Raw genomic sequence first — 25,156 nt, forward strand, 5'->3', positions numbered from 1 at the left:
ATATTATTATTACTGAAACAGGACCCAAGTGGTATTTTTAAAGATCCAGTCCATTAAAAAAATTCTTACACAAAAATCTTACACAAAAATGCTAGCAAAATACTTGGCGCATAGAATTAAAAAAGTATTGTCAGATATTACTCATCCTAATCAGACAGGTTTTTTTTACATGGACGAAACATTGGAGATAATAAGACAAGATCATTGCTGATTTTGAAAAGGCTTTTGATAAAGTACGACTGGAGTTTATATATAAATGCCTAGAATATTTCAATTTTGGGGAATCTCTTATAACATGGGTTAAAGTTATGTATAGTAACCCTAGGTGTAAAATAGTAAATAATGGCTACATCTCAGAAAGTTTTAAACTCTCTAGGAGTAAAACAAGGTTGTCCACTAACGGCATATCTATTTATTATTGCCATCGAAATGTTAGCTGTTAAGATTAGATCAAACAATAATATTAAGGGATTAGAAATCCGTCATTTAAAAACTAAGGTGTCATTGTACGCAGATGATTCATGTTTTCTTTTAAAACCACAATTAGAGTCTCTCCATGGCCTCATAGGTGATCTAGACACTTTTGCTCTATGGATTAAAACCAAATTATGATAATGTATTGGATCACAAAAAAAATGCAAATTTTACATTAACATGTAGTTTACCAATAAAATGGTCTGATGGAGATGTGGACATACTCAGTATTCAAATTCCAAAAGAAAGAAATGATCTCACTCCAATAAATATTTATAGAAAGTTATCAAAAATAGATAAGATCTTGCTACCATGGAAAGGAAAATACCTGTCTATTTGTGGAAAAATCACCCTGATTATCTCTTTAGTCATATCACAGTTGACCTATTTGCTTATGGTTTTGCCTAGTGACATGCTTTTTAAATTATATGAACATAGAATATTCCATTTGATTTGGAATGGCAAGCCAGATAAAATTAAAAGGGCCTATTTATATAACGAATATGAATTCGGAGGGCAGAAATGATTAAATATTAAAGCATTAGACCTCTCACTAAAGGCATCAGTCATACAAAAGTTAAATTTATATCCAAACTGGTTCTCTAGTAAATTGGTACGAATGTCTCATCCTATGTTCAAGAAGGGCCTTTTCCCCTTTAATCAGATTACACCGGCTCACTTTCGATTGTTTGAAAAGGAAATAATCTCCAAAATATCTTTATTTTTTAAATAAGCCTTAGAAAGTTGGTTGCAATTTCTGTTTAATCCACCTGAAAAGCCAGAATGAATTATACAACAAATATTGTGGTTAAATTCAAATATACTAATTGATACTAAATACATTTTTTTAAACGGTATAACTTTTGTGAATGATATCATAAATAGGACTGGCGGAGTTATGTCACACATGCAGCTAACACAGTCATATGGAAATGTCTGCTCTACCCAAAATTACAAACAATTAATTGCAGCATTACCACAAAAATGGAAGAGGTGAGTAGAAGGGGAAAAAAGTAAGGAACTTGTATGTCGGCCCTGTATTAAAGAACATAAATGGTTAAAGAAAAGTGTGATAAATAAAAACATATACCAATTTAATTTCAGGACCAACAAACTGACAGCTGTGCCATATAAATTGCAAAATAGTTGGGAAGAGATTTTCGATGTACCCATTCCATGGCACATAGTTTATTAATTGATACGCAATACAGCGCCGGATGCAAAACTTCAAATTTTTCAATTTAAATTATTATACAAAATTATTGCAACTAATAGAATATTATATATATGGGGGATACAATCTTCCCAGCTCTGCATATCATTTACAATCTGAAGAAGCTATGAGAATAGAAAGGTTCAATTCGTTTGTGAAGCATCACAGCACAGTTGAAAAATATATGGCAAATAGAAATCCAAAATGGATGATGTTGAGAGATAGATGGGAGAGGTTGAATGGAGCTGAAGGGTGGGACTAATAGCAAGATAAAACATGGAAAACATACGGGGTCTGTAAAATGTTCAGAACTTTTGTGAAATAGCACAGTTCCAAATAGAAATCAAACTGGATGGACATCAGAAATAGAGGAAGGACTAAAAACAAACAAAAAATAACTATTGTAAAATAGACTGTGTATGTAAAATGTGTATAAGATGTATAAATTGAAGGTAAAAGCCGAAGTGTTTATTAGTTTAGACCATTTGGGGGATCGGTGGTAGGGTTTGAGGGGGAATAATAATAAAGGTATATTCTTTAAAAAAGTATGTATGTCTATATAGGTATATGTATGTATATATGTGTATATGTATGCATGTGTGTATGGATATATATATATATTTACCCCCAAAATATATGGGGGATTGGAAATGATGCAGACAATTACATTGATGGAACCAATATTCTTTTCGCAATATTAAGCTGTTCCACCCCTTCAAGTACTGAGTAAAGGGACTGAATACTTACGTAAGTGTGATATTTCTTTTTTTTTGTTTTAATACATTTACAAACATTTCTAAAAATCTGTTTTTGCTTTGTCATTATGGGGTATTGTGAGGGAGAAAATGATTTAATCCATTTTAGAATAAGGCTGTAACGTAACTAAATGTGGAAATGTCAAGGGGTCTGAATACCTTCCGGATGTGATGTATATACAGTACCAGTCAAACGTTTGGACACAAGGGTTTTTCTTGATTTGTATTACATTGTATAATAATAGTGAAGACATCAAAACTATGAAATAACACATGGAATCATGTAGCAACCAAAATTTAAAAAAAAAAAAAAAAATACAAATACAAAGGAGATTCTTCAAAGTAGCCACCCTTTGCCTTGATGACAGCTTTGCACACTCTTGGCATTCTCTCAACAAGCTTCATGAGGAATGTTTTCGGCGTCCTCCACTGGGAACACACTGGCTGAATAAACGTTGTTTCCACTTCATTTCAACTAAATTATGTTAAACCAACTTGGAATAGACATTGAATTGATGTCTGTTTGCAGTGGGCTGGAATCCATGGCTTCTGGTTGGAGTATGTACGTACAGTCACTGTAGGGACCACGTTGTCAATGCACAAATTAATGAAGCCGGTGACTCAACAGCACCACCAAAATGAGATGGAATAAATTCATGCAAGATTGAAATGGCTATGCAATCATATAAACAAATTCATGTTAGTTTGCTAGTTGCGGCACAATGATCTTTACCATCTCGAAAGGGATACAGGTCTACTACTGTAAGTCCAGGAAACACATGACGGTTAAGAATCCACCCTGGTATTTCTGGAATTAACAGTGACATGTCATCTGGCAGGAGAGAATCAGCAACCTGACAAAGAGCTACTCTATTTGAAAACAGCTTTGGATAACAAGGGCGGCAGGGTAGCCTAGTGGTTACAGCGTTGGGATAGTAACCGGAAGGTTGCAAGTTCAAACCCCTGAGCTGACAAACCTGACAAATCTGACAAATCTGTCGTTCTGCCCCTGAACAGGCAGTTAACCCACTGTTCCTAGGCTGTCATTGAAAATAAGATTTTGTTCTTAGTTAAATGGTAAAATAAAAAAAGACAGGGGGTCCTAACCAGAGGTTGGAACCAGTTCAGGAAAAAGAAACTAAGTAACAGAAACAGAACTGGGAAAATGTGGCAGAAATTAATTCTGGAACATGTGAACTTTCATGTGCCTTAATAACTTGCATGCCATCTGTAAATACGAGTTACATTTTTAAATTACAAGCCTAGTTGGTTTAGCCACGGGAAAACTAAGGGCAACCAGGCATCTGTGACAGAGAGAGAGAAGCGTTCATCCATGTATACGGCTACATTTTCAAATATTATACATTTCTAATTTTGTCAGAATGTCATTTTCATTTCAAGTTAAAGCGTACTGTTAGCTAAACTAGCTAACTTTACTTGTATGATCTGTATAGTAATATTATTTGTATCTCAGAGCCATTTGCATTGCTAGTTATAACCTAATCTGAGCTAACTAACATTGAACCTGGTTGGTTAGCTATCTGCAGATTCATGCAAAGTAGTAACGTTATGAGTTGGGATTATGGTTAATTGTTTAGCTACTTAGCTAGCTACATGCCTAAACAAAATACTTGTCTTTACAAGTGAAGATTTCACTACACCTTCTGTATCTTGTACATGTGACAAATACTTTGATATTATTTGTTATAATATGTGTTTACCAGAGACAGTAATGTGAAGAACATTATCTGCACCAAAGTTAAATTAGGATATAACATTGGGCCAATGAGAAAGTGTCCACGTTCTAAAATTCTCTGGTAGAATGCTATGTTTTTATTTTGTCAGACTCACAACCATAAGATAATTTCTGTAATTGGCTCGCCATTAACATTAAAATAATGATCTTGATGTGAGTTTATTTTCCTTTAATAATGAAGACAAATGAGCTAAAGTGAAGATAATATGATATGGTCATTATTTGAACTGACTAGCCAGCTAAATGCAAGAGAAAGCCCAAAATGTATTATTCTAGCCCAGGTGCAATTTAGATGTTGGCCACTAGATGGCACCAGTGTATGTGCAAAGTTTTTGACTGATCCAACTAACCATTGCATTTCTGGTCAAATTTTTTAATCAAGACTGCCCAAATGTGCCTAATTTCTTTGTTAATAACTTTTCATGTTAAAAATTGTGCACTCTCCTCAATCAATAGCCAAAATCAAACAATAGCCAAAATCAGATATGTCTATGTACTGGGAAATTGTCTTGTTACTTACAGCCTCATGCTAATCGCATTAGACTACATTAGCTCAACCATCCCGTGGAAAGGACATCAATCCCGAAGAAGTTTTAAGGCCATACTCACTACATGTTACACACAGACACTCAACCATGCAAATTGGCATAGTTATTATTTATTTGGACATCACACATTATAGTCTTACTCTTATACAGACATCGTACACACACTCACACATCCAATATCATACACATCAACCTACTCAGATTTACTAAACACATAATATCTTGTCTCAATTTGCTAACATCTGTGGCATTGGCTCACAGGCAAACAGGCAAGGGAATAAAACAATTATTGCTAGAACCTATTTCTTGAATTCTAAATATCAGACATTTGAAAGCTCTAGTTTTGACCGTCATAATGGAAGTAACTTTACAAACACTAAATATGGACAATTTAGACTGAGTATAGTATCTAGTCATGTTAAGGGGGTGAAATAAGTATAGCCAGTTATAATTGTAACTGTTTAGCAGATTACAAAACATAATATCAGTCTTTACATGGCTAAAAGAAAAGGAATATAACATATACAGTTTACAGGAAACTCACTCCACATCCTTAGATGAAGTTGCATGGAAAAAGGAAGGGGGTAGTGAAATAATTTTCTTTCATGGACAAAGGAACTCAAAGGGTGTGATGAGATTAATTAACAAAAATTTCGATCTGAATGTGCAAATAGTCTGGAACAATTCGCAAGGAAGATGGATCCTTTTTAATATTAAAGTGGACGAAAAAGAGATTTGGCTCATTAATCGGGATGATCCATGCTTCTTCGAAAACAATTATTCCAATTTATTGAACTTACAGGCAACAAATGATCATTACTATACTATAACGCAGCGTTAAGTACCTCAACGGTTCGTAAAAGTATTCACTCTACAAACTATCATCACCGTGCCCTTAAGGAAATCCCAAATAATATGGACACATTAAAAATAGTGGATATTTGGAAACTAAAAAACCCAGACCTAGTGAGATATACATGGAGGAGACTTAATCAAGCTAGAAGTCTTGACCACTTTCTTGTGTCTTTTTCTCTTGCATCAAAGGTTAAAAAAGTTTTAATATAAGACAGAATGTGATCGGATCATCATCTAATTGGCCTTCACATAACACTTATAGATTTTCCAAGTGGACGGGAATATTGGAAATTTATTCAAAGTTTACTGGAGGACAACTTATTTTTAACTAAGACAATATTATTTCCAACCAAATTTTTCCAGTATAATATAGGTTCAGCAAATCCCCTAATTTGTTAATCCCCTAATTAGTTGCTGGTAAAAAGACAAGACTAACAAGGGAAATCCATGAACAAATAGTACAGGTAGATAGCAATAAAAACGATACCACAGAGATACAAAATAAGTTAGTAAAAACAAAAAGAACTTGAGGAACTTATTCAAGAACATTCTAATGTAATATATTACAAAAATAAAGCAAACTGAATGGAATATTTTTAGAAAAAATGCACAAAATTCTCCAATACAGGAACACTAACAAAAATAATTTGAAGAAACTTGTTACTGAAGACGGAGACATCTATGATTCTCCGAATTATATTTTAAGAGGAAGCTAATAATTTTAGCCGTTGGTCTCTTTTCCGTCTCATCCTCTCCCACTGAATGAAGATTACGGTAAGGAATTCCTTCCAATATAATATAAAAAATGGAAAAATAGCAAATGCACAGAAAGACCAGTGCGAAGGCCAAATTACAGAGGAAGAACTTTTTCAGGCTATTAAATCCTTTCAATCTGGAGAAACCCCAGGGATTGATGGCATAGAGGTATATCAAGCCTTTTTTGATATATTAAAAGCTCCATTGTTAAACGGAACCCAAACTGGCTGCGTGCGTGGGCGTAAATGTATTTTATCCCCCCACACCAAACGCGATAACGACACGCAGTTTAAAATATCAAAACAAACTCTGAACCAATTACATTATTTTGGGGACAGGTCAAAAAGCATTAACTTCACTAGGGTAGGGGGCAGCATTTAGAATGTTAGATGAAAAGCGTGCTCAAATTAAACTGCCTGCTACTCAGGCCCAGAAGATAAGATATGCATATAATTAGTGGATTTGGATAAAAACACTCTAAAGTTTCCAAAACTGTTAACATAATGTCTGTGAGTATAACAGAACTGATATGGCAGGCGAAAACCTGAGGAAAATCCAACCAGGAAGTACTATTATTTTGAATGGCTGTTTTTCCATTGAAAGCCTATCCACCATACAAAGACTTAGGACCCAGTTCATGGTCTATATTGCTTCCTCTACATGTGGCCAGTCTTTAGGCATCGTTTCAGGCTTTTACTCTGAAAAATGAGGGAGATACAGCACTTTCAATTAGTGGCCAGTGGAAATTTCCATTCATCAGCCATGCGCGTGATCGGGAACGCGCCTTTCTTGTTTCTCCTTTCCTATTGACGAAGCTTTTATCCGGTTGAAATATGATTGATTTTTTATGACACAAACAACCGGAGGATTGATTTTAAACATAGTTTGGCATGTTTTTACTAACTTTTATTGTACTTTTTAAAACTTTTCATCTGGACTTGGTGCACGCGCCTTAAGCATTTGGATTACTGGACAAAACGTGCGAACAAAAATGAGGTATTTGGTCATAAAGAGGGACATCATCGAACAAAACAAACTTTTATTTTCTAACATGGAAACCTGGGAGTGCCACCAGATGAAGATCAAAGGTAAGTGATTCATTTTAATGCTATTTCTGACTTTTGTGACACTCTCCTTGGCTGGAAAATGGCTGTATTTGTTTCTGTGGCTAGGTGCAGACCTAACATAACATATTCGTATGTTTAACACTTGTATCATTTATCAATGTTTATGATGAGTATTTCTGTAATTTGATGTGGCTCTCTGCACTTACACCGGATGTTTGTTTGAGACAATGGATTTTTGACCATAACGCGTCAATGTAAACTGAGATTTTTGGATATAAATATGAACTTTATCTAACAAAACATACATGTATTGTGTAACATGAAGTCCTATGAGTGCCATCTGATGAAGATCATCAAAGGTTAGTGATTAATTGTATCTCTATTTCTGCTTTTTGTGACTCCTCTCTTTGGCTGGAAAAATGGCTGTATGGTTTTTATGTGACTAGGTGCTGACCTAACATAATCACATGGTGTGCTTTCGAAGTAAAGCCTTTTTGAAATCGGACATTGTGGTTGGATTTACAGGAAGTTTATCTATAAAATGGTGGATAATACTTGTATTTTGGAGGAGTTTTGGTCATGGGATTTCTGTTGTTTTGAATTTGACGCCATGCAATTTCACTGGCTGTTGTCGAATATAATTTGTCCTATTTTTTTATATTTTATTTATCATTCATTTTACTGGGTAAGTTGACTGAGAACACATTCTCATTTACAGCAACGAAATGGGGAATAGTAGGGGGAGAGGAGGGGGATGAATGAGCCAATTGTAAAACTGGGGATTATTAGGTGACCGTGATGGTTTGAGGGCCAGATTGGGAGTTTAGCCAGGACACCGGGGTTAACACCCCTACTCTTACAATAAGTGCCGTGGGATCTTTAATGACCTCAGAGAGTCAGGACACCCGTTTAACGTCCCATCCGAAAGACAGCAGCCTACACAGGACAGTGTCTCCAATCACTGCCCTGGGCATTAGGATATTTTTTAGACCAGAGGAAAGAGTGCCTCATATTGGCCCTCCAACACCACTTCCAGCAGCATCTGACCAGGATCAACCCTGCTTAGCTTTAGAAGCAAGCCAGCAGTGGTATGCAGGGTGGTATGCTGCTGTCACCTTGCTGTTGCTAGCTAATTTGTCCTGGGATATAAACATTGAGTTGTTATTTTTCCTGAAATGCACAAGGTCCTCTACTCTGACAATTAATCAACACATATAGTCATCTCTCCTCCTTCGAGGCATTTTCTTCTCTTGACTTTATATTGCGATTGGAACTTTCATAAATTAGGTGCATTACCGCCACTGACCTTGTTCGACTTTCAGTCACCCACGTGGGTATAACCAATGAGGAGATGGCGCATTTGTACCTGCTTCTATAAACCAATGAGGAGATGGGAGAGGCAGGACTTTGTCAGAAATAGAACTAACTTGTATTTTAGTCCTTGGCATCGCAGACATTCGTTGGCGCACGCAAGCAGTGTGGGTGCAATAATTAAATAACATAGATTTCAAAATGTATTTTGCAACACTCGCAACACTCGCAAGCAGTGTAGTCAGCCTGTTAGATTGTTTTAACTACTACTATAAAAATGATAGTCAGGTAATCAGCAGGAATTTCTGATTTCTCTATTATTAAAACAAGACCCAGATGGCAAATATAAAGACCCATTCTATCTAAAAAAACTGGTGGCCCCTTACACTTCAATGTTGTGAAGCGAAAAATACTAGTGAAATGCATAGCACTCAGAATTAAAAGGGTTTTACCAGATATTGTTCATTCAGATGAGACAGGTTTTTTAAGTGGACGATACACTGGAGATAATATACGACAACTACTAGAAATAATAGAAACATGAAACATCTAAGAAGCCAGGCCTGGTATTCATAGTGGATTTTGAAAAGGCATTTGATAAAGTAAGACTGAATTTGATTTATAAATGCCTGGATTTTTCAATTTCTGTAATGGGTAAAAAATAATGTATATTCAATAACGGCTACTTCTCAGAGAGTTTTGAACTGTCAAGAGGAGTTAAACAAGAGTATCCGCTGTCGTCATATCTATTCATTATGGCCATCAAAATTCTAGCTATTTAAATCAGATCCAATAACATTAGAGGATTAGAAATCCAAGGCTTAAAAACAAAGGTTGTACACATGTATACCGATGACTCAAGTTTTATATTAAGTCCGCAAGCTAGATCCCAGCAATGTCTCATTGAAGATCTAGATAACTTTTCTGTACTCTCTGGACTAAAACCTAATTATGATAAGTGTACAATATTATTGTGAAGTATACATAATTGGTTTTCATATCACAAAATAAACAAATATGCTCTCCACAATGAATTTCAATAGAATTCCAGTAAAAATAGACAAGATCCTGCAACCATGGAGAGGTAAATGCCTGTCTATTTATGGAGCGAAGCAGAGACAGTGAAGGAGCGTGTCTGGGATTTGATGTCACCTGAGTCAGCTCTCCATACTCGTCCTGAGGTGCGTGCTAGCCGTCTGGTGAAGACTGTGCCAGCCCCACGCACCTTTGTTATGTTTCTTGTTTAGGTTGGTCAGGGTGTGAGTTGGGGTGGGCATTCTATGTGTTGTTCTAGTTTTGGTTTTCTGTGTGTTTGGCCTGGTATGGTTCTCAATCAGAGGCAGCTGTCAATCGTTGTCTATGATTGAGAACCATACTTAGGTAGCCTGTTTTTCCCACTTGATTTGTGGGTAGTTGTTCTCTGTTTTGTGTGTTTGCACCTTACAGGACTGTTTCGTTCACTCTCTTTGTTGTTTTGTTATTCAGTGTTCAGTTGATTTATTCAATTGACTACTCTTCCTTAGATGACAAGGAGAACCGTTACATGGGAAAATATTTTTGATGTACTGATTCCATGGTGCAAGGTGTATGTGTTGATATATATTTTTTAAATTTTTATTTTCTTTATTTAACCAGGCAAGTCAGTTAAGAACACATTCTTATTTGCAATGACGGCCTGGGAACAGTGGGTTAACTGCCTGTTCACGGGCAGAACGACAGATTTGTACCTTGTTGGCTCGGGGGTTTGAACTCGCAACCTTCCGGTTACTAGTCCAACGCTCTAACCACTAGGCTACGCTGCCGCTGCAGCCAGGACGCCCCATATAAAACAACACAAGTGCTTTTCAGCTAAAATTATTATATAGAATTCGTGCCACCTGTCACGACTTCTGCCCGAAGTCGTTGCCTCTCCTTGTTCGGGTGGTGCTCGGCGGTCGATGTCACCAGTCTTCTAGCCATCATTGATCCATTTTTAATTTTCCATTGGTTTTGTCTTGTCTTCCCACACACCTGGTTTCAATCCCATTCATTACATTTACATTTACATTACCTGTTGTGTATTTAACCCTCTGTTTCCCTTCATGTCTTTGTCAGAGATTGTTTTATGTCAGTGTTGTTTTATTGGTTGTATAGGTGCGCGACGGGTCCTCGTACCCATGTTTATTTATGTATGTACATATTAGTGTTTGGAGCATGTTAAGTGGGCATTTATTAAAAGACTCCATTTACACTCCGTTTGACTCCTGCGCCTGACTTCCCTATATACACGACTCTGACACTACCAACAAAAGTTTGAATATTTGGGGCATAAAATCATCGAAGCTCTGCAGATTTGGTTGTGAGGATACAGAATCAATAGACTATTTATTTTGGTATTGCCCTCAGGTAGCCTGTTTTTGGTCTCAGGTTCGAGATTGGCTGAAAATGCATGGCGTTGATCTAAAATTGATCCGAGAAATAGTACTGTTAGGAGATCTGGAGAGACCGGGTCAGTCAATTACTAATATGCTAATACTCTTAGTAACAGTATTTATCTTCAACTCAAAATCTGTGGATTCTATTAAATTATATAGATTGAAATTGTACGTTAAACAGCACAGCATAGTTGAAAGATATGTGTTGCGTAGAAACCCGACGTGGGTGGCCAGCAGAGATAGATGGGATGGTCTGAGGGAAGCTGAGGATTGGGATGTGGAATTGGAGACAAGTGGGAGTGTAGTTGCTGTGCGGGAGATCAAATGATGGTCAGATAAAAGTTTTTTTTTAACAAATTTAAAATAAAACATAATAAAATGGTATGACACTGAGGGGCAGTGTTTTTAAAACTAATGCTGCTTTGCCTGAGGCTGATGCAGTGCAGATGTTTGTACACATGCATATACACACACTCACATTCAAATAAACGCATACAAGAACACACACATACATGTAATAGTGCCAGACACGCACACAAACATATACAGTTGGCATTGTTGTTATGATTTTAGTTGTCCTTTATAACCTTTGTTTTAAATGTATTATTATGTACGTATATATATTTTTGCATTGTTTGCTGTTTTCTTATGTCTTTTCATTTTTTCTCTTTAGTTCATTGTCTTGGTTTGTGGTGCATTGGGGTGTTCTTCGGAGTGGGGAATGGAATGAATTGTATTTTTTTCCACATTTTTCTTCTTGGAGGGGGGGGATGTGGGAGGGGTCTCAAATGGTTGAGGGAGAGCTATTGGGGAACTATGGGGGGGATCTTGCTGGGTTCGGGTTCACATTTTCTGGCCTGGTGGGAGATCTGTCAACGTACCCTTGACCAAGGCATTGACCCTGGATGCTTCTGCGTATCGCTCTGAATGGGAGTCTGTTGGATGACTGGTATGATGTAGTTGTTGAGCGGCTTTACTGCAATTATATTGTATGTTTCGGAAATTCAATAAAAATAACAAAAAATATGTTTTAAAAAGTAAGGCTTAGCCACCAGACTTACAAAACCAAAACACTCACTATGTTTCGGAGTGTCCCCCTACCACCAACTTTCTATGAATTTTGTCCATTTGATCTCTGTTGGAGGGGGGAGGACTGGGACATGTTTCGTATTGCGTCAGATGGAAATATTGACGAATACGCTGATTCGGTGTGCGAGTTCATTAGAACGTGCGTCGAAGATGTCGTTCCTATAGCAACGATAAAAACATTCCCAAACCAGAAACCGTGGATTGATGGCAGCATCCGCATGAAACTGAAAGCGCGAACCACTGCTTTTAATCAGGGCAAGGTGTCTGGTAACATGTCCGAATATAAACAATGCAGCTATTCCCTCCGCAAGGCTATTAAACAAGCTAAGTGTCAGTACAGAGACAAAGTGGAATCTCAATTCAATGGCTCAGACACAAGAGGTATGTGGCAGGGTCTACAGTCAATCACGGACTACAAGAAGGAACCCAGCCCAGTCTCGGACCAGGATGTCTTGCTCCCAGGCAGACTAAATAACTTTTTTGCCCGCTTTGAGGACAATACAGTGCCCCTGACACGGCCTGCAACGAAAACATGCGGTCTCTCCTTCACTGCAGCCGAGGTGAGTAAGACATTTAAACGTGTTAACCCTCGCAAGGCTGCAGGCCCAGACGGCATCCCCAGCCGCGCCCTCAGAGCATGCGCAGACCAGCTGGCCGGTGTGTTTACGGACATATTCAATCAATCCCTATACCAGTCTGCTGTTCCCACATGCTTCAAGAGGGCCACCATTGTTCCTGTTCCCAAGAAAGCTAAGGTAACTGAGCTAAACGAATACCGCCCCGTAGCACTCACTTCCGTCATCATGAAGTGCTTTGAGAGACTAGTCAAGGACCATATCACCTCCACCCTACCTGACACCCTAGACCCACTCCAATTTGCTTACCGCCCAAATAGGTCCACAGACGATGCAATCTCAACCACACTGCATACTGCCCTAACCCACCTGGACAAGAGGAATACCTATGTGAGAATGCTGTTCATCGACTACAGCTCGGCATTCAACACCATAGTACCCACCAAGCTCGTCATCAAGCTCGAGACCCTGGGTCTCGACCCCGCCCTGTGCAACTGGGTACTGGACTTCCTGACGGGCCGCCCCCAGGTGGTGAGGGTAGGCAACAACATCTCCTCCCCGCTGATCCTCAACACGGGGGCCCCACAAGGTTGCGTTCTGAGCCCTCTCCTGTACTCCCTGTTCACCCACGACTGCGTGGCCACGCACGCCTCCAACTCAATCATCAAGTTTGCGGACGACACAATAGTGGTAGGCTTGATTACCAACAACAACGAGACGGCCTACAGGGAGGAGGTGAGGGCCCTCAGAGTGTGGTGTCAGGAAAATAACCTCACACTCAACGTCAACAAAACTAAGGAGATGATTGTGGACTTCAGGAAACAGCAGAGGGAACTCCCCCCTATCCACATCGATGGAACAGTAGTGGAGAGGGTAGCTAGTTTTAAGTTCCTCGGCATACACACGAATTTCTTCAGGAGGCTGAAGAAATTCGGCTTGTCACCAAAAGCACCAAAAGCACTTCTACAGATGCACAATCGAGAGCATCCTGGCGGGCTGTATCACCGCCTGGTACGGCAACTGCTCCGCCCTCAACCGTAAGGCTCTCCAGAGGGTAGTGAGGACTGCACAACGCATCACCGGGGGCAAACTACCTGCCATCCAGGACACCTACACCACCCGTTGTTACAGGAAGGCCATAAAGATCATCAAGGACATCAACTACCCGAACCACTGCCTGTTCACCCCGCTATCATCCAGAAGGCGAGGTCAGTACAGGTGCATCAAAGCTGGGACCGAGAGACTGAAAAACAGCTTCTATCTCAAGGCCATCAGACTGTTAAACAGCCACCACTAACATTGAGTGGCTGCTGCCAACACACTGTCATTGACACTGACCCAACTCCAGCCATTTTAATAATGGGAATTGATGGGAAATGATGTAAATATATCACTAGCCACTTTAAACAATGCTACCTTATATAATGTTACTTACCCTACATTATTCATCTCATATGCATATGTATATACTGTACTCTACATCATCGACTGCATCCTTATGTAATACATGTATCACTAGCCACTTTAACTATGCCACTTTGTTTACTTTGTCTACACACTCATCTCATATGTATATACTGTACTCGATACCATCTACTGTATGCTGCTCTGTACCATCACTCATTCATATATCCTTATGTACATATTCCTTATCCCCTTACACTGTGTATAAGACAGTAGTTTTGGAATTGTTAGTTAGATTACTTGTTGGTTATCACTGCATTGTCAGAACTAGAAGAACAAGCATTTCGCTACACTCGCATTAACATCTGCTAACCATGTGTATGTGACAAATAAAATTTGATTTGATTTGATTTGATTTGAGGGATAAGAGTATCAGCTGTTCTGGATGACTGTGTGATCACGCTCTCCGCAGCCGATGTGATTAAGACCTTTAAACAGGTCAACATTCACAAGGCCACAGGGCAAGACGGATTACCAGGACGTGTACTCCGAGCATGCGCTGATTCAACGTTCAGATTCAAGGTTCAACAGTTAAACCATTCAAAAGCACCTTTACAATTGCACAGCCTGTGTATTGGCAAGTCCTAATGTTGCTCCAGGAGAAAGTTGATAAAAGTGACCATTCAGATGGCTACTAGGAATAATGGCCTCTCTAAATGGTGAGAGGAGTAATGCCAATGGCAACCTATACAGAGATTATAGAGAAGTGTGGGACAAAACTAAACAATGGCCAACACTGGAAGGAAACCTACAGACCACCTACATACAGACCACCAGAGGGGAAAAAAAACTCAAGACCACCTTTACTCCACACACAGAGATGCGCACAAAGCTCTCCCTCGCCCTCCATTTGGCAAATCTGACCACAATTCTATCCTCCTGATTTCTGCTTCCATAATAAAATTAAAGCAGGGAAGCACCAGTGACTCGGTCAATAAAAAAGTGGTCAGATGAAGCAGATGCTAAGCTACAGGACAGTTTTGTTCGCACAGACTGGAATATGTTCCCGGATTCTTCTGACGACATTGAGGAGTACACCACATCAATCACTGGCTTCATCATTAAGTGCATCGATGACGTTGTCCCCAAATTGACTGTACGTACCAGAAGTCATGGAAGTCATGGATTACAGACAACCAGAAGTCATGGATTACAGACAACATTCATATTGAGCTGAACGGTAGACCTGCCGCTTTCAAGATCGGGACTCTAACCAAGAAGCTTATAAGAAATCCTGTTATGCCCTCCGACGAACAATCAAACAAAGCATCAATACAGGACTAAGATCGAATCGTACTACACTGACCCCGACATTTGTCGGATGTGGCAGGGTTTGCAAAATATTATAGACTACAAAGGAAAGCACAGCCGAGAGCTGCCCAGTGACACGAGCCTACCAGACGAGCTAAATTACTTCCCTGCTCGTTTCAAGGCAAGTAACACTGAAACATGCATGAGAGCATCGGCTGTTCTGGATGACTGTGATCACGCTCTCTGGAGCCGATGTGTTTAAGACCTTTAAACAGGTCAACATTCACAAGGCCGCAGGGCCAGACGGATTACCAGGACGTGTACTCCGAGCATGCGCTGCCCAACTGGCATGTCTCTTCACTGACATTTTCAACCTCTCCCTGTATAAGTCTGTAATACCAACATGTTCCAAGCAGACCACCATAGTCCCTGTGCCCCAGAACACTAAGGTAACCTGTCTAAATGACTACCGACCCGTAGTACTCACGTCTGTAGCCATGAAGTGCTTTGGAAGGCTGGTTATGGCTCACATCAACACCATTATCCCAGAAACCCTATACCCACTCCAATTTGCTTACCGCCCCAACAGATCCAAAGATGACTCCACACGGCCCTTTCACATTTGGACAAGGGAACACCTATGTGAGAATGCTATTAATTGACTACAGCTCAGCGTTCAACACCAAAGTGCCCTAAAAGCTCTTCACTAAGCTAAGGACCCTGGGAATAAAAACCTCCCTCTGCAACTCGATCCTGGACTTCCTGACGGGCCGCACCCAGGTGGTAAGGGTCGGTAACAACACATCCGCCTGTCACGGTTTTCCTCCTCTTCGTCTGAAGAAGAGAGGCGAGAAGGATCGGAGGACCAATATACGGCGTGGTAAGTGTCCATGGTTTTAATAGGAAAACTCAAACATGAACACAAGAAACGTGAAAACCGAAACAGCCCTATCTGGTACAGTAAACACAAAGACAGGAAAGAATCACCCACAAAATACCCAAAGAATATGGCTGCCTAAATATGGTTCCTAATCAGAGACAACGATAAACACCTGCCTCTGATTGAGAACCACTCTAGGCAACCATAGACTTCTGTAACCTCTGGACATAGAATATACTGTACACTGATACAGATTCTAGACTACAACTGTCACATCCTGATCTGTTTCACCTGTCTTTGTGATTGTCTCCACCCCCCTCCAGGTGTCGCCCATCTTCCCCATTATCCCCTGTGTATTTATACCTGTGTTTTCTGTCTGTCTGTTGCCAGTTCGTCTTGTTTGTTCAAGCATACCAACGGTTTGTCTCAGCGCCTGCTTTTCCCCAGTCCCTCTTTTACTCACCCTCCTGGTTTTGACCCTTCCCTGTCCAGTCTCTGAGCCCGCTTGCCTGACCACACTGCCTGAGCCTGCCTGCCGTCCCGTTCCTTTGCCCTACCTCTGTATTTACCGACCTCTGCCTGACCTGACCTTGAGCCTGTCTGCCGTCCTGTACCTCTCCCCCACTTCTCTGGACTATTGACCCCTGCCTGCCTTGACCTTTCTATTTGCCTGTCCCTTTGGGATTATTAACTTATTCAGGCTAGGGTCTATTTTTCTCAATTTCTGCCTGACTGAGGTTCCCAAAGCAAACTGCCTGTTGCTCAGGCCCTGAAGCCAGGATATGAATATATGTGATACCATTGGAAATAAAACACTCTGAAGTTTGTAGAAATGTTAACATAATGTAGGAGACTATAACACAATAGACATGGTGGGAGATAATCCAAAGAAATCAATATATTTTTTGAGAGCCCATAATCCAATGATACATATGGGGATTTTTTTTATCTAGCTCCCAGTATGCAATTCCTATAGCTTCCACTGGGTGTCAGTAGTCTTCGTTCAATGTTTCATGCTCGTTTCTTCCAAAATTAGGAAGAATAATGAGTTTTGACACAGTGACACAGACTTGGAAATTTGTGAATGCGCAACGAGGAGAACACGCACCTGCTGATGTTGTTTTTCTATTGAACATACTTATTTCCGTATTAAATATTATAGTTTAATTACATTTTAGGGTATCTGAGGATTATACAGAAACATATTTTGACTTGTTTTAACAAAGTCTAGCGGTAGCTTCTTGGATTCCTTTCTCTGCAAGTTGAACAAGGGGATTACTCAAATTGATGGCTCCAACTAAACTGACTTTTTGGGATATAAAGAAGGATTTTATCTAACAAAATGACACTACACATTTAGGCTGGGACTGTCATGTTTTGTCTTATATTGTCTTGTCATTTTGCTTTTCCTTCTGTTCGTTTTCCCCCTGCTGGTCTTTTTAGGTTCGTTCCCTTTTTTCTCTCTCCCTCTCTCTCTCTCTTCTCTCTATCGTTCCGTTCCTGCTCCCAGCTGTTCCTATTCCCCTAATCAATCATTTAGTCTTCCCACACCTGTTCCCTATCTTTTCCCCTGATTAGAGTCCCTATTTCTCCCCTTGTTTTCCGTTTCTGTCCTGTCGGATCCTTGTATACTGTTCACCGTGCTGTGTCTTTGTATCGCCCTGTCGTGTCGTGTTTCCCTCAGATGCTGCGTGGTGAGCAGGTGTCTGAGTCTGCTACGGTCAAGTGCCTTCCCGAGGCAACCTGCAGTTCATTATCGAGTCTCCAGTCAGTTCTCGTGATTACGAGTGAAATTGTTTCTTATGCTTTATTTACCGCTCCGATTTGTCTAGGAGTATTGCTATTTCCTTAAACTGGATTAAAGACTCTGTTTTCGCCAAGTCGCTTTTGGGTCCCCATTCACCTGCATAACAGGGACCCTTTGGATGACAAATCAAAGGAAGATTTTCAAAAAGTATGTGAATATTTAATCGCTATTTGTTAATATATGAAACCTGTGCCCGTGGAAAAATAGTTTGATGTGGGGCGCCGTCCTCAAACAATTGTATGGCATGCTTTCGCTGTAAAGCCTATTGTACATCGGACAATGCAGTTAGATTAACAATAATTTAAGCATCGAACTGATATAAGGCACTTGTATATACCTAAATGTTTAATATCCATTATTTTTATGATTATTTATTTTAGTTGTGCGCCCTCCAGTTTCACCGTAAGTTGCCCCGCTAAGAAGTGCACAACCACATGATAATCAGCACAACATAGTCCAATGTCAAAATAGAGAAATATTACTTGGCTCCTGCTTCTTGCCTCTTTTTAGTGGCCTTTAAAGGGATAGTTTACATTTTGGAGATATTTTTTTTTACTATCCCTGTTAAAACACTGCTTAAGATGTTAATTTTATATATCTTTTCATGAGGTAAATCCCACTAGACACAGACGACAATTCAAAGTCTATTCCACATTGGTTCAATGACATGGAAACGACATTGATTCAACTAGTGTATGCCCAGTGGGATGTTTGTCATTTTACTGGATGACACAGTATGTTTGACAATGTATGTTTCTGCAGATGTGGCCCTTCCAGTCAACCCAATCACTGCCTAAACAATCTTATTGTTATACTGGAAAATATGTATAGTATGCATACGCACACTGTATATGTACAGTATATGTAAACTGTGTACTGCTCTGTGCTACGCTATATACAGACGCCTTTGTATTTGGGCCAGTGCTGAAAGGTTCTTACATTATTATGACTAACATTCAGCTGCAATTCCTGTACAAACTATCAGCTGACTCCTTTTATTTGACGTTTATTTATCCATCTTTGTCTCATTAAGATAAAAATACATTTTTCAAGAGAGTCCTGATCAAGATAGCAAAAGAGTTAATTGGCTCTCAATAGTATATGAGCGAGCATAAGTGAATTTCCTGACTTCTATAAAGTCACAGTAAATGTTATGCTGATAATGTTAAGGCAGATAAAGTATATAGTCTCTAGTGTGAGAGTGAATACATGTATTTAACCTTATTTAACTAGGCAATTAAGAACAAGATGTGTGGTGTATGCCACTCCATTGTAACCTTAGTTTTGCAGTACACACAAGGAGAGATGCGCGCGCACACACACACACACACGCACACACGCACACACGCACACACGCACACACACACACACACACACACACACACACACACACACACACACACACACACACACACACACACACACACACACACACACACACACACACACACACACACACACACACACACACACACACACACACACACACACACACACACACACTGATGGGATAGAGTTTCCCCTGTCTTACCTGCCCCAGATGGCTCTTGGTAGATGACCAGCGTCGCAGGGGTGGGTCTTCTCCTACGAATCTGTGATGGGGGAGGAAGGGGTGAGGGATAGCCTATGATACAGCTCTGTGGTGAAGTTTCCCCTAGGTAAAGATTTACGATCAGCTTCCTCTTTCCCAATCCCAACCATAACCATTAGTGAGGAAAATCAAAAACTGACCCACGATCATAGTCTAGGGGTAACCACCCTACAGTATAATGCACAGAAACATCTAATCCTCAACTGCATCTAATCCTCTAATTCTGTGTGTTCCAGCAATCAATAGCCAAAAGAGTTGCATCAGGCTGATATTGGTTGTAGTAATGGATTTAAGGGCATGAAGAAGGTCTTGCTTCAGCCATTAAAGTAACATGATATTGTTCATCCAATGCTGACTGTGTAAATGCAATCAACTTCAAGCATGATGTTCGTGAATCATCTTTAGAATATTTGTTAGATAGTTTAACACACAAATATGAAATCAGCTATAAAGATGACCACGAATAAAACCAAAAGCTATTTCATAAAGACCAGGGCAATTATGTATCAAGTGTTTCAGAGCAGGAGTGCTGATCTAGGATCAGCTCCCCCTGTCCATGTAATGTTATTTTTTTGTGATGTAAATGGTTAAACTGATCCTAAATCAGCACTGTTGCGCTGAGACACTTGATACGTCCCCAGCTTGTCAATGAGCAACAAACCCAACAAGCCATCTACTCTCTAGTGAAGTCCAAATGATCAAATATCCCTGTCACCCATGTACATTACCCGCCACACACCCACCCCCCACAAGCCAATGGTGCAGTGGGATGAACTCACATGTTCAGCTGCCTGAGGGTCCAACTGGCTCTGAAAGGGAGGCACAGCAAACTGGATCTTCTTAGGACTGTTGGGCTCCATACTGCTAACACACCAGACAGACAGAGAGAGCGCAAGGGAGATGGAGAGGGAGAAAGAGAGGAGGGGATTGCTGACAGAGTGAGAGAGGGAGGGGGGCTGTGTAGACAGGCACACAGCAGCAGTCACTCTCCTCCTCCTCCTCCCAATCCCTCTAACTACCCCGGAGTGGATAGCCCTCCCTCCTTTTCTCCTGTCAAATAGTTAAGGTTGCATCACATGGGAGAAGGGGAGAGATTGAAAGAGAACTTCTGTGCTGTGATCAGTATTTGATATCTGTGGGTAATGTAGCTGTCTAATGTAGCTGAGCTCCTTTGTACATGTGCGTCCTATGTACATGATGCAGTATGCCTCCGATATTTTAGGACTGCCTATAAGCCATGGTAGCGGTTAATAACACTCCCGGCTTTACGCACATGTACAATTCCCCGCATGAGACTGGGATTCAATACCTGATGCCACCTCTCACACTTTGATTCCTCTTAACCTACCACCTCTGTTTCTGATATTTCTGTAAAAAACAACAATATGCAAGCAGAGTGAATCTCCACCCTCCTTTAAAAAATACGGCCTCTAAATCTCTTTAGGGCTGCATCTGAGCCACCCTACAGAATATGTGTGGGTGACCCAGTTCACAGGGCTCTGAGTATGACTGGCAGCCTTATATTTAATTATATTTAACCCTGTTTTTACCAGGTAACTTCACTGAGAACACATTCTCATTTACAACAATGACCTGGGGAATAATTACAGGGGAGAGGAGAGAGGATGAATGAGCCAATAAAATAAAATCTCATCTAATTTGTCACTTGTGCTGAATACAACAGTACCGTGAAATGCTTACTTTACAAGCCCTTAACCAACAAAGCAGTTTTAAGAAAATAGAGTTAAGAAAATATTTACAAATAAGCTAAAGTTTTTAAAAAAAGGTAACAATAAAATAACAATAACGAGGCTGTCTATAGTGGGTACCGGTACCAAGTCAATGTGCCGGAGAACAGATTAGTCAAGGTAATTTGTACATGTACAGCTTAAGTCGGAAGTTTACATAAGGTTGGTTGGAGTCTTTCAACCACTCCACACAATTCTTGTTAACAAACTATAGTTTTGGCAAGTCGGTTAGGACACAAGTCATTTTCCCAGCAATTGTTTACAGACAGATTATTTCACTTATCATTCACTGTATCACAATTCCAGTGGGTCAAAAGTTTACATACACTAAATTGACTGTGCTTTAAACAGCTTGGAAAATTCCAGAAAATGGTGTCATGGCTTAAAACGCGTCTGATAAGCTAATTGACATAATTTGAGTCAATTGGAGGTGATCCTGTGGATGTATTTCAAGGCCTACCCTCAAACTCAGTGTCTCTTTGCTTGACATCATCGGAAAATCTAAAGAAATCAGCCAAGACCTCAGAAAATAAATTGTAGACCGCCACAAGTCTGGTTCATCATTGGGAGCAATTTCCAAATGCCAGAAGGTACCACGTTCATCTGTACAAACAATAGTTTGCAAGTATAAACACCATGGGACCACGCAGCCGTCATACCGCTCAGGAATGAGACGCATTATGTCTCCTAGAGATGAACGTACTTTGGTGCGAAAGTGCAAATCAATCCCAGAACAACAGCAAAGGACCTTGTGAAGATGCTGGAGGAAACCAGGTCAAAAAGTATCTATATCCACAGAAAAACAAGTCCTATATTGACATAACCTGAAAGGCCACTCAGCAAGGAAGAGGCCACTGCTCCAAAACTGCCATAAAAAAGCCAGACTATGGTTTGCAACTCCACAAGGTGACAAAGATCATACTTTTTGGAGACAATGTCCTATATTCTGATGAAACAAAAATAGAACTGTTTGGCAATAATGACCATCATTATGTTCGGAGGGAAAATGGGGATGCTTGCAAGCCAAAGAACATCATTCCATGGGGATGGCAGCATCATGTTGTGGGGGTGCTTTGCTGCAGGAGGGACTGGTGCACTTCACAAAATAGATGGCAACATGAGAAAGGAAAATGATCTGCATAAATGTCCCGGCCACTAGGGGCACCACTTCTGGATGACCGTTTTATTTTTTGCTTATGGCCTTATACAGCTCTTGTAGAGAATTTTCTTGAGAGATAATATGGGCAGCATTTGATTGTGAGGAATCCTAGGTAAGATGAACAAAAGGACTTGAGTTACTATATGTTACAATTACACCATGAGTCGTTAATCATGAAACATACACCCCCGCCCTTCTTCTTCCCAGAGAGATGTTTATTCCTGTTGGTGCGACGCACTGAGATTCCAGGTGGCTGTACTGACTCCGACAGCATATCCCAAGAGAGCCATGTTTCTACGAAACATAGTATGTGACAATCCCTGATGTGTCTCTGGAAACAACCCTTGCCCTGATTTCATTGACCTTGTTATCTATGGACTGGACATTAGCGAGTAATATACTCAGAAGTGTTGGGTGGTGTACGTGCCTCCGAAGACAGCTCCATCTCTCTCTTCTCTGGCAGCGTTATTTTGGGTCAGCCTCTGGAATCAGTTCAAATGCCCTGGGTGGTGTGGACAAAGGATCCACTTCGGGAAAGTCGTATTTCTGGTCGTAGTGCTGGTAAGATGATGTCGCTCTGATATCCAATAGTTCTTCCCGGCTGTATGTAATAAAACTTAAGGTTTTCTGGGCGTCCTTTCCCCTTTGCAGAAAAGCATCCCCATAGAATGTTTCCACCTCCATGCTTCACGGTTAGGATGGTGTTCTTGGGGTTGTACTCATCCTTCTTCTTCCTCCAAACATGGCGAGTGGAGTTCAGACCAAAAAGCTCGATTTTTGTCTCATCAGGCCACATGACCATCTCCCATTCCTCCTCTGGATCATCCAGATGGTCATTGCCAAACTTCAGACAGGCCTGTACATGCGCTGGCTTGAGCAGGGGGACCTTGCGTGCGCTTTAATCCATGACGGCGTAGTGTGTTACTAATGGCTTTCTTTGAGACTGTGGTCCCAGCTCTCTTCAGGTCATTGACCAGGTCCTGCCGTGTAGTTCTGGGCTGATCCCTCACCTTCCTCATGATCAATGATGCCCCACGAGGTGAGATCTTGCATGGAGCCTCAGACCGAGGTGATTGACCGTCATCTTGAACTTGTTCCATCTTCTAATAATTGCGCCAACAGTTGTTGCCTTCTCACCAAGCTGCTTGCCTATTGTCCTGTATCCCATCCCAGCCTTGTGCAGGTTTACAATTTAACCCTGATGTCCTTATACAGCTCTCTGATTTTGGCCATTGTGGAGAGGTTGGAGTCTATTTGATTGAGTGGGTGGACAGGTGTCTCTTATACAGGTAACGAGTTCAAACAAGGGTAGTTAGTACAGGTAATGAGTGGACAACAGGAGGGCTTCTTAAAGAAAAACGAACAGGTCTGTGAGAGCCGGAATTCTTACTGGTTGGTAGGTGATCAAATACTTATCTAATGCAATAAAATGCTAATTAATTACTTAAAAATCATACAATGAGATTTTCTGGAATTGTGTTTTAGATTCCATCTCTCACAGTTGACGTGTACCTATGATAAAAATTATAGACCTCTACATGCTTTGTAAGTAGGAAAACCTGTCAAATCGGCAGTGTGTCAAATACTTGTTCTCCCACTGTATAAGTGTCTTAAATCGGCTGAAAGCTTACATTCTTCTTAATCGAAATGCATTGTCTGATTTACAGTAGCTATTACAGCGAAAACATGCCATGCCATGCGATGTTTGAGGACGACGCCCCACATCAAAATATTTTTCAAGCGACACAGGTTTCATACATTCCCAAATAGCGATTAAATATTCACTTACTTTTTGAAAATCTTCACTTACTTTTTGAAAATATTCCTCTGATTTGTCATCCAAAGGGTCCCAGCTATAACATGTACTGTCATTTTGTTAGATAAAATCCTTCTTTATATCCCCAAAAGTCTGTTTAGCTGGCGATTCAACTTGCAGAGAAAGGAATCTGAAAATCTACCCCTAAACCTTGTTTCAACAAGTCAAAATACATTTATATTTATTCCTCAGGTACCCTAAAATGCAATCAAACTATAATATTTATTTCAGAAATTAGTATGTTCATCAGGAAACCGATTTCCAAGACACGGATTTCCAATAATGTGTCCTTATACAAATTGTTATTTATTATTCTTTTTTAAGTTACAAGGCTAAAACTTTGAACATGTTGTCATGCTGTGACGCCATAGTAATTGCATCCAGGGAGCTATTTTACAATTTGACCTTTCTCTTGCATTTATAAGAGAATGGTCTCTCAAAAAAAAATTCAGGTTGGTTTTCTTTGTATTTTCTCCTACCATATCTATTGTGTTATATTTTAACATTTGTACAAACTTCAAAGTGTTTTATTTCCAATGGTATCAATTATATGCATATCCTGGCTTCAGGGCCTGAGCTACAGGCAGTGTACTTTGGGCACGTCATTCAGGTGGAAATGGAGAAAAA

General features: G+C 40.1%; 1 protein-coding gene across 1 annotated transcript in view; it reads right to left on the reverse strand.

Annotated features, from left to right (window-relative positions):
- Positions 1–20,674, reverse strand: part of LOC124007826 (protein phosphatase 1 regulatory subunit 1C-like) — a 31,816-nt gene extending 11,142 nt beyond the window's left edge. The window contains exons 1-2 of the mRNA XM_046318606.1: positions 20,586–20,674; positions 19,747–19,807 (exon numbers count right to left, since the gene is read on the reverse strand). Of these exons, the coding sequence (XP_046174562.1) occupies positions 19,747–19,807; positions 20,586–20,666 (142 nt within the window). The 5' untranslated portion in view covers positions 20,667–20,674. The remainder of the gene's footprint in view (positions 1–19,746; positions 19,808–20,585) is intronic.
- Positions 20,675–25,156: the final 4,482 nt, after the last annotated feature.

This window comes from Oncorhynchus gorbuscha, linkage group LG21 (assembly GCF_021184085.1).
Source record: "Oncorhynchus gorbuscha isolate QuinsamMale2020 ecotype Even-year linkage group LG21, OgorEven_v1.0, whole genome shotgun sequence".
Taxonomy (NCBI): Eukaryota; Metazoa; Chordata; class Actinopteri; order Salmoniformes; family Salmonidae; genus Oncorhynchus; species Oncorhynchus gorbuscha.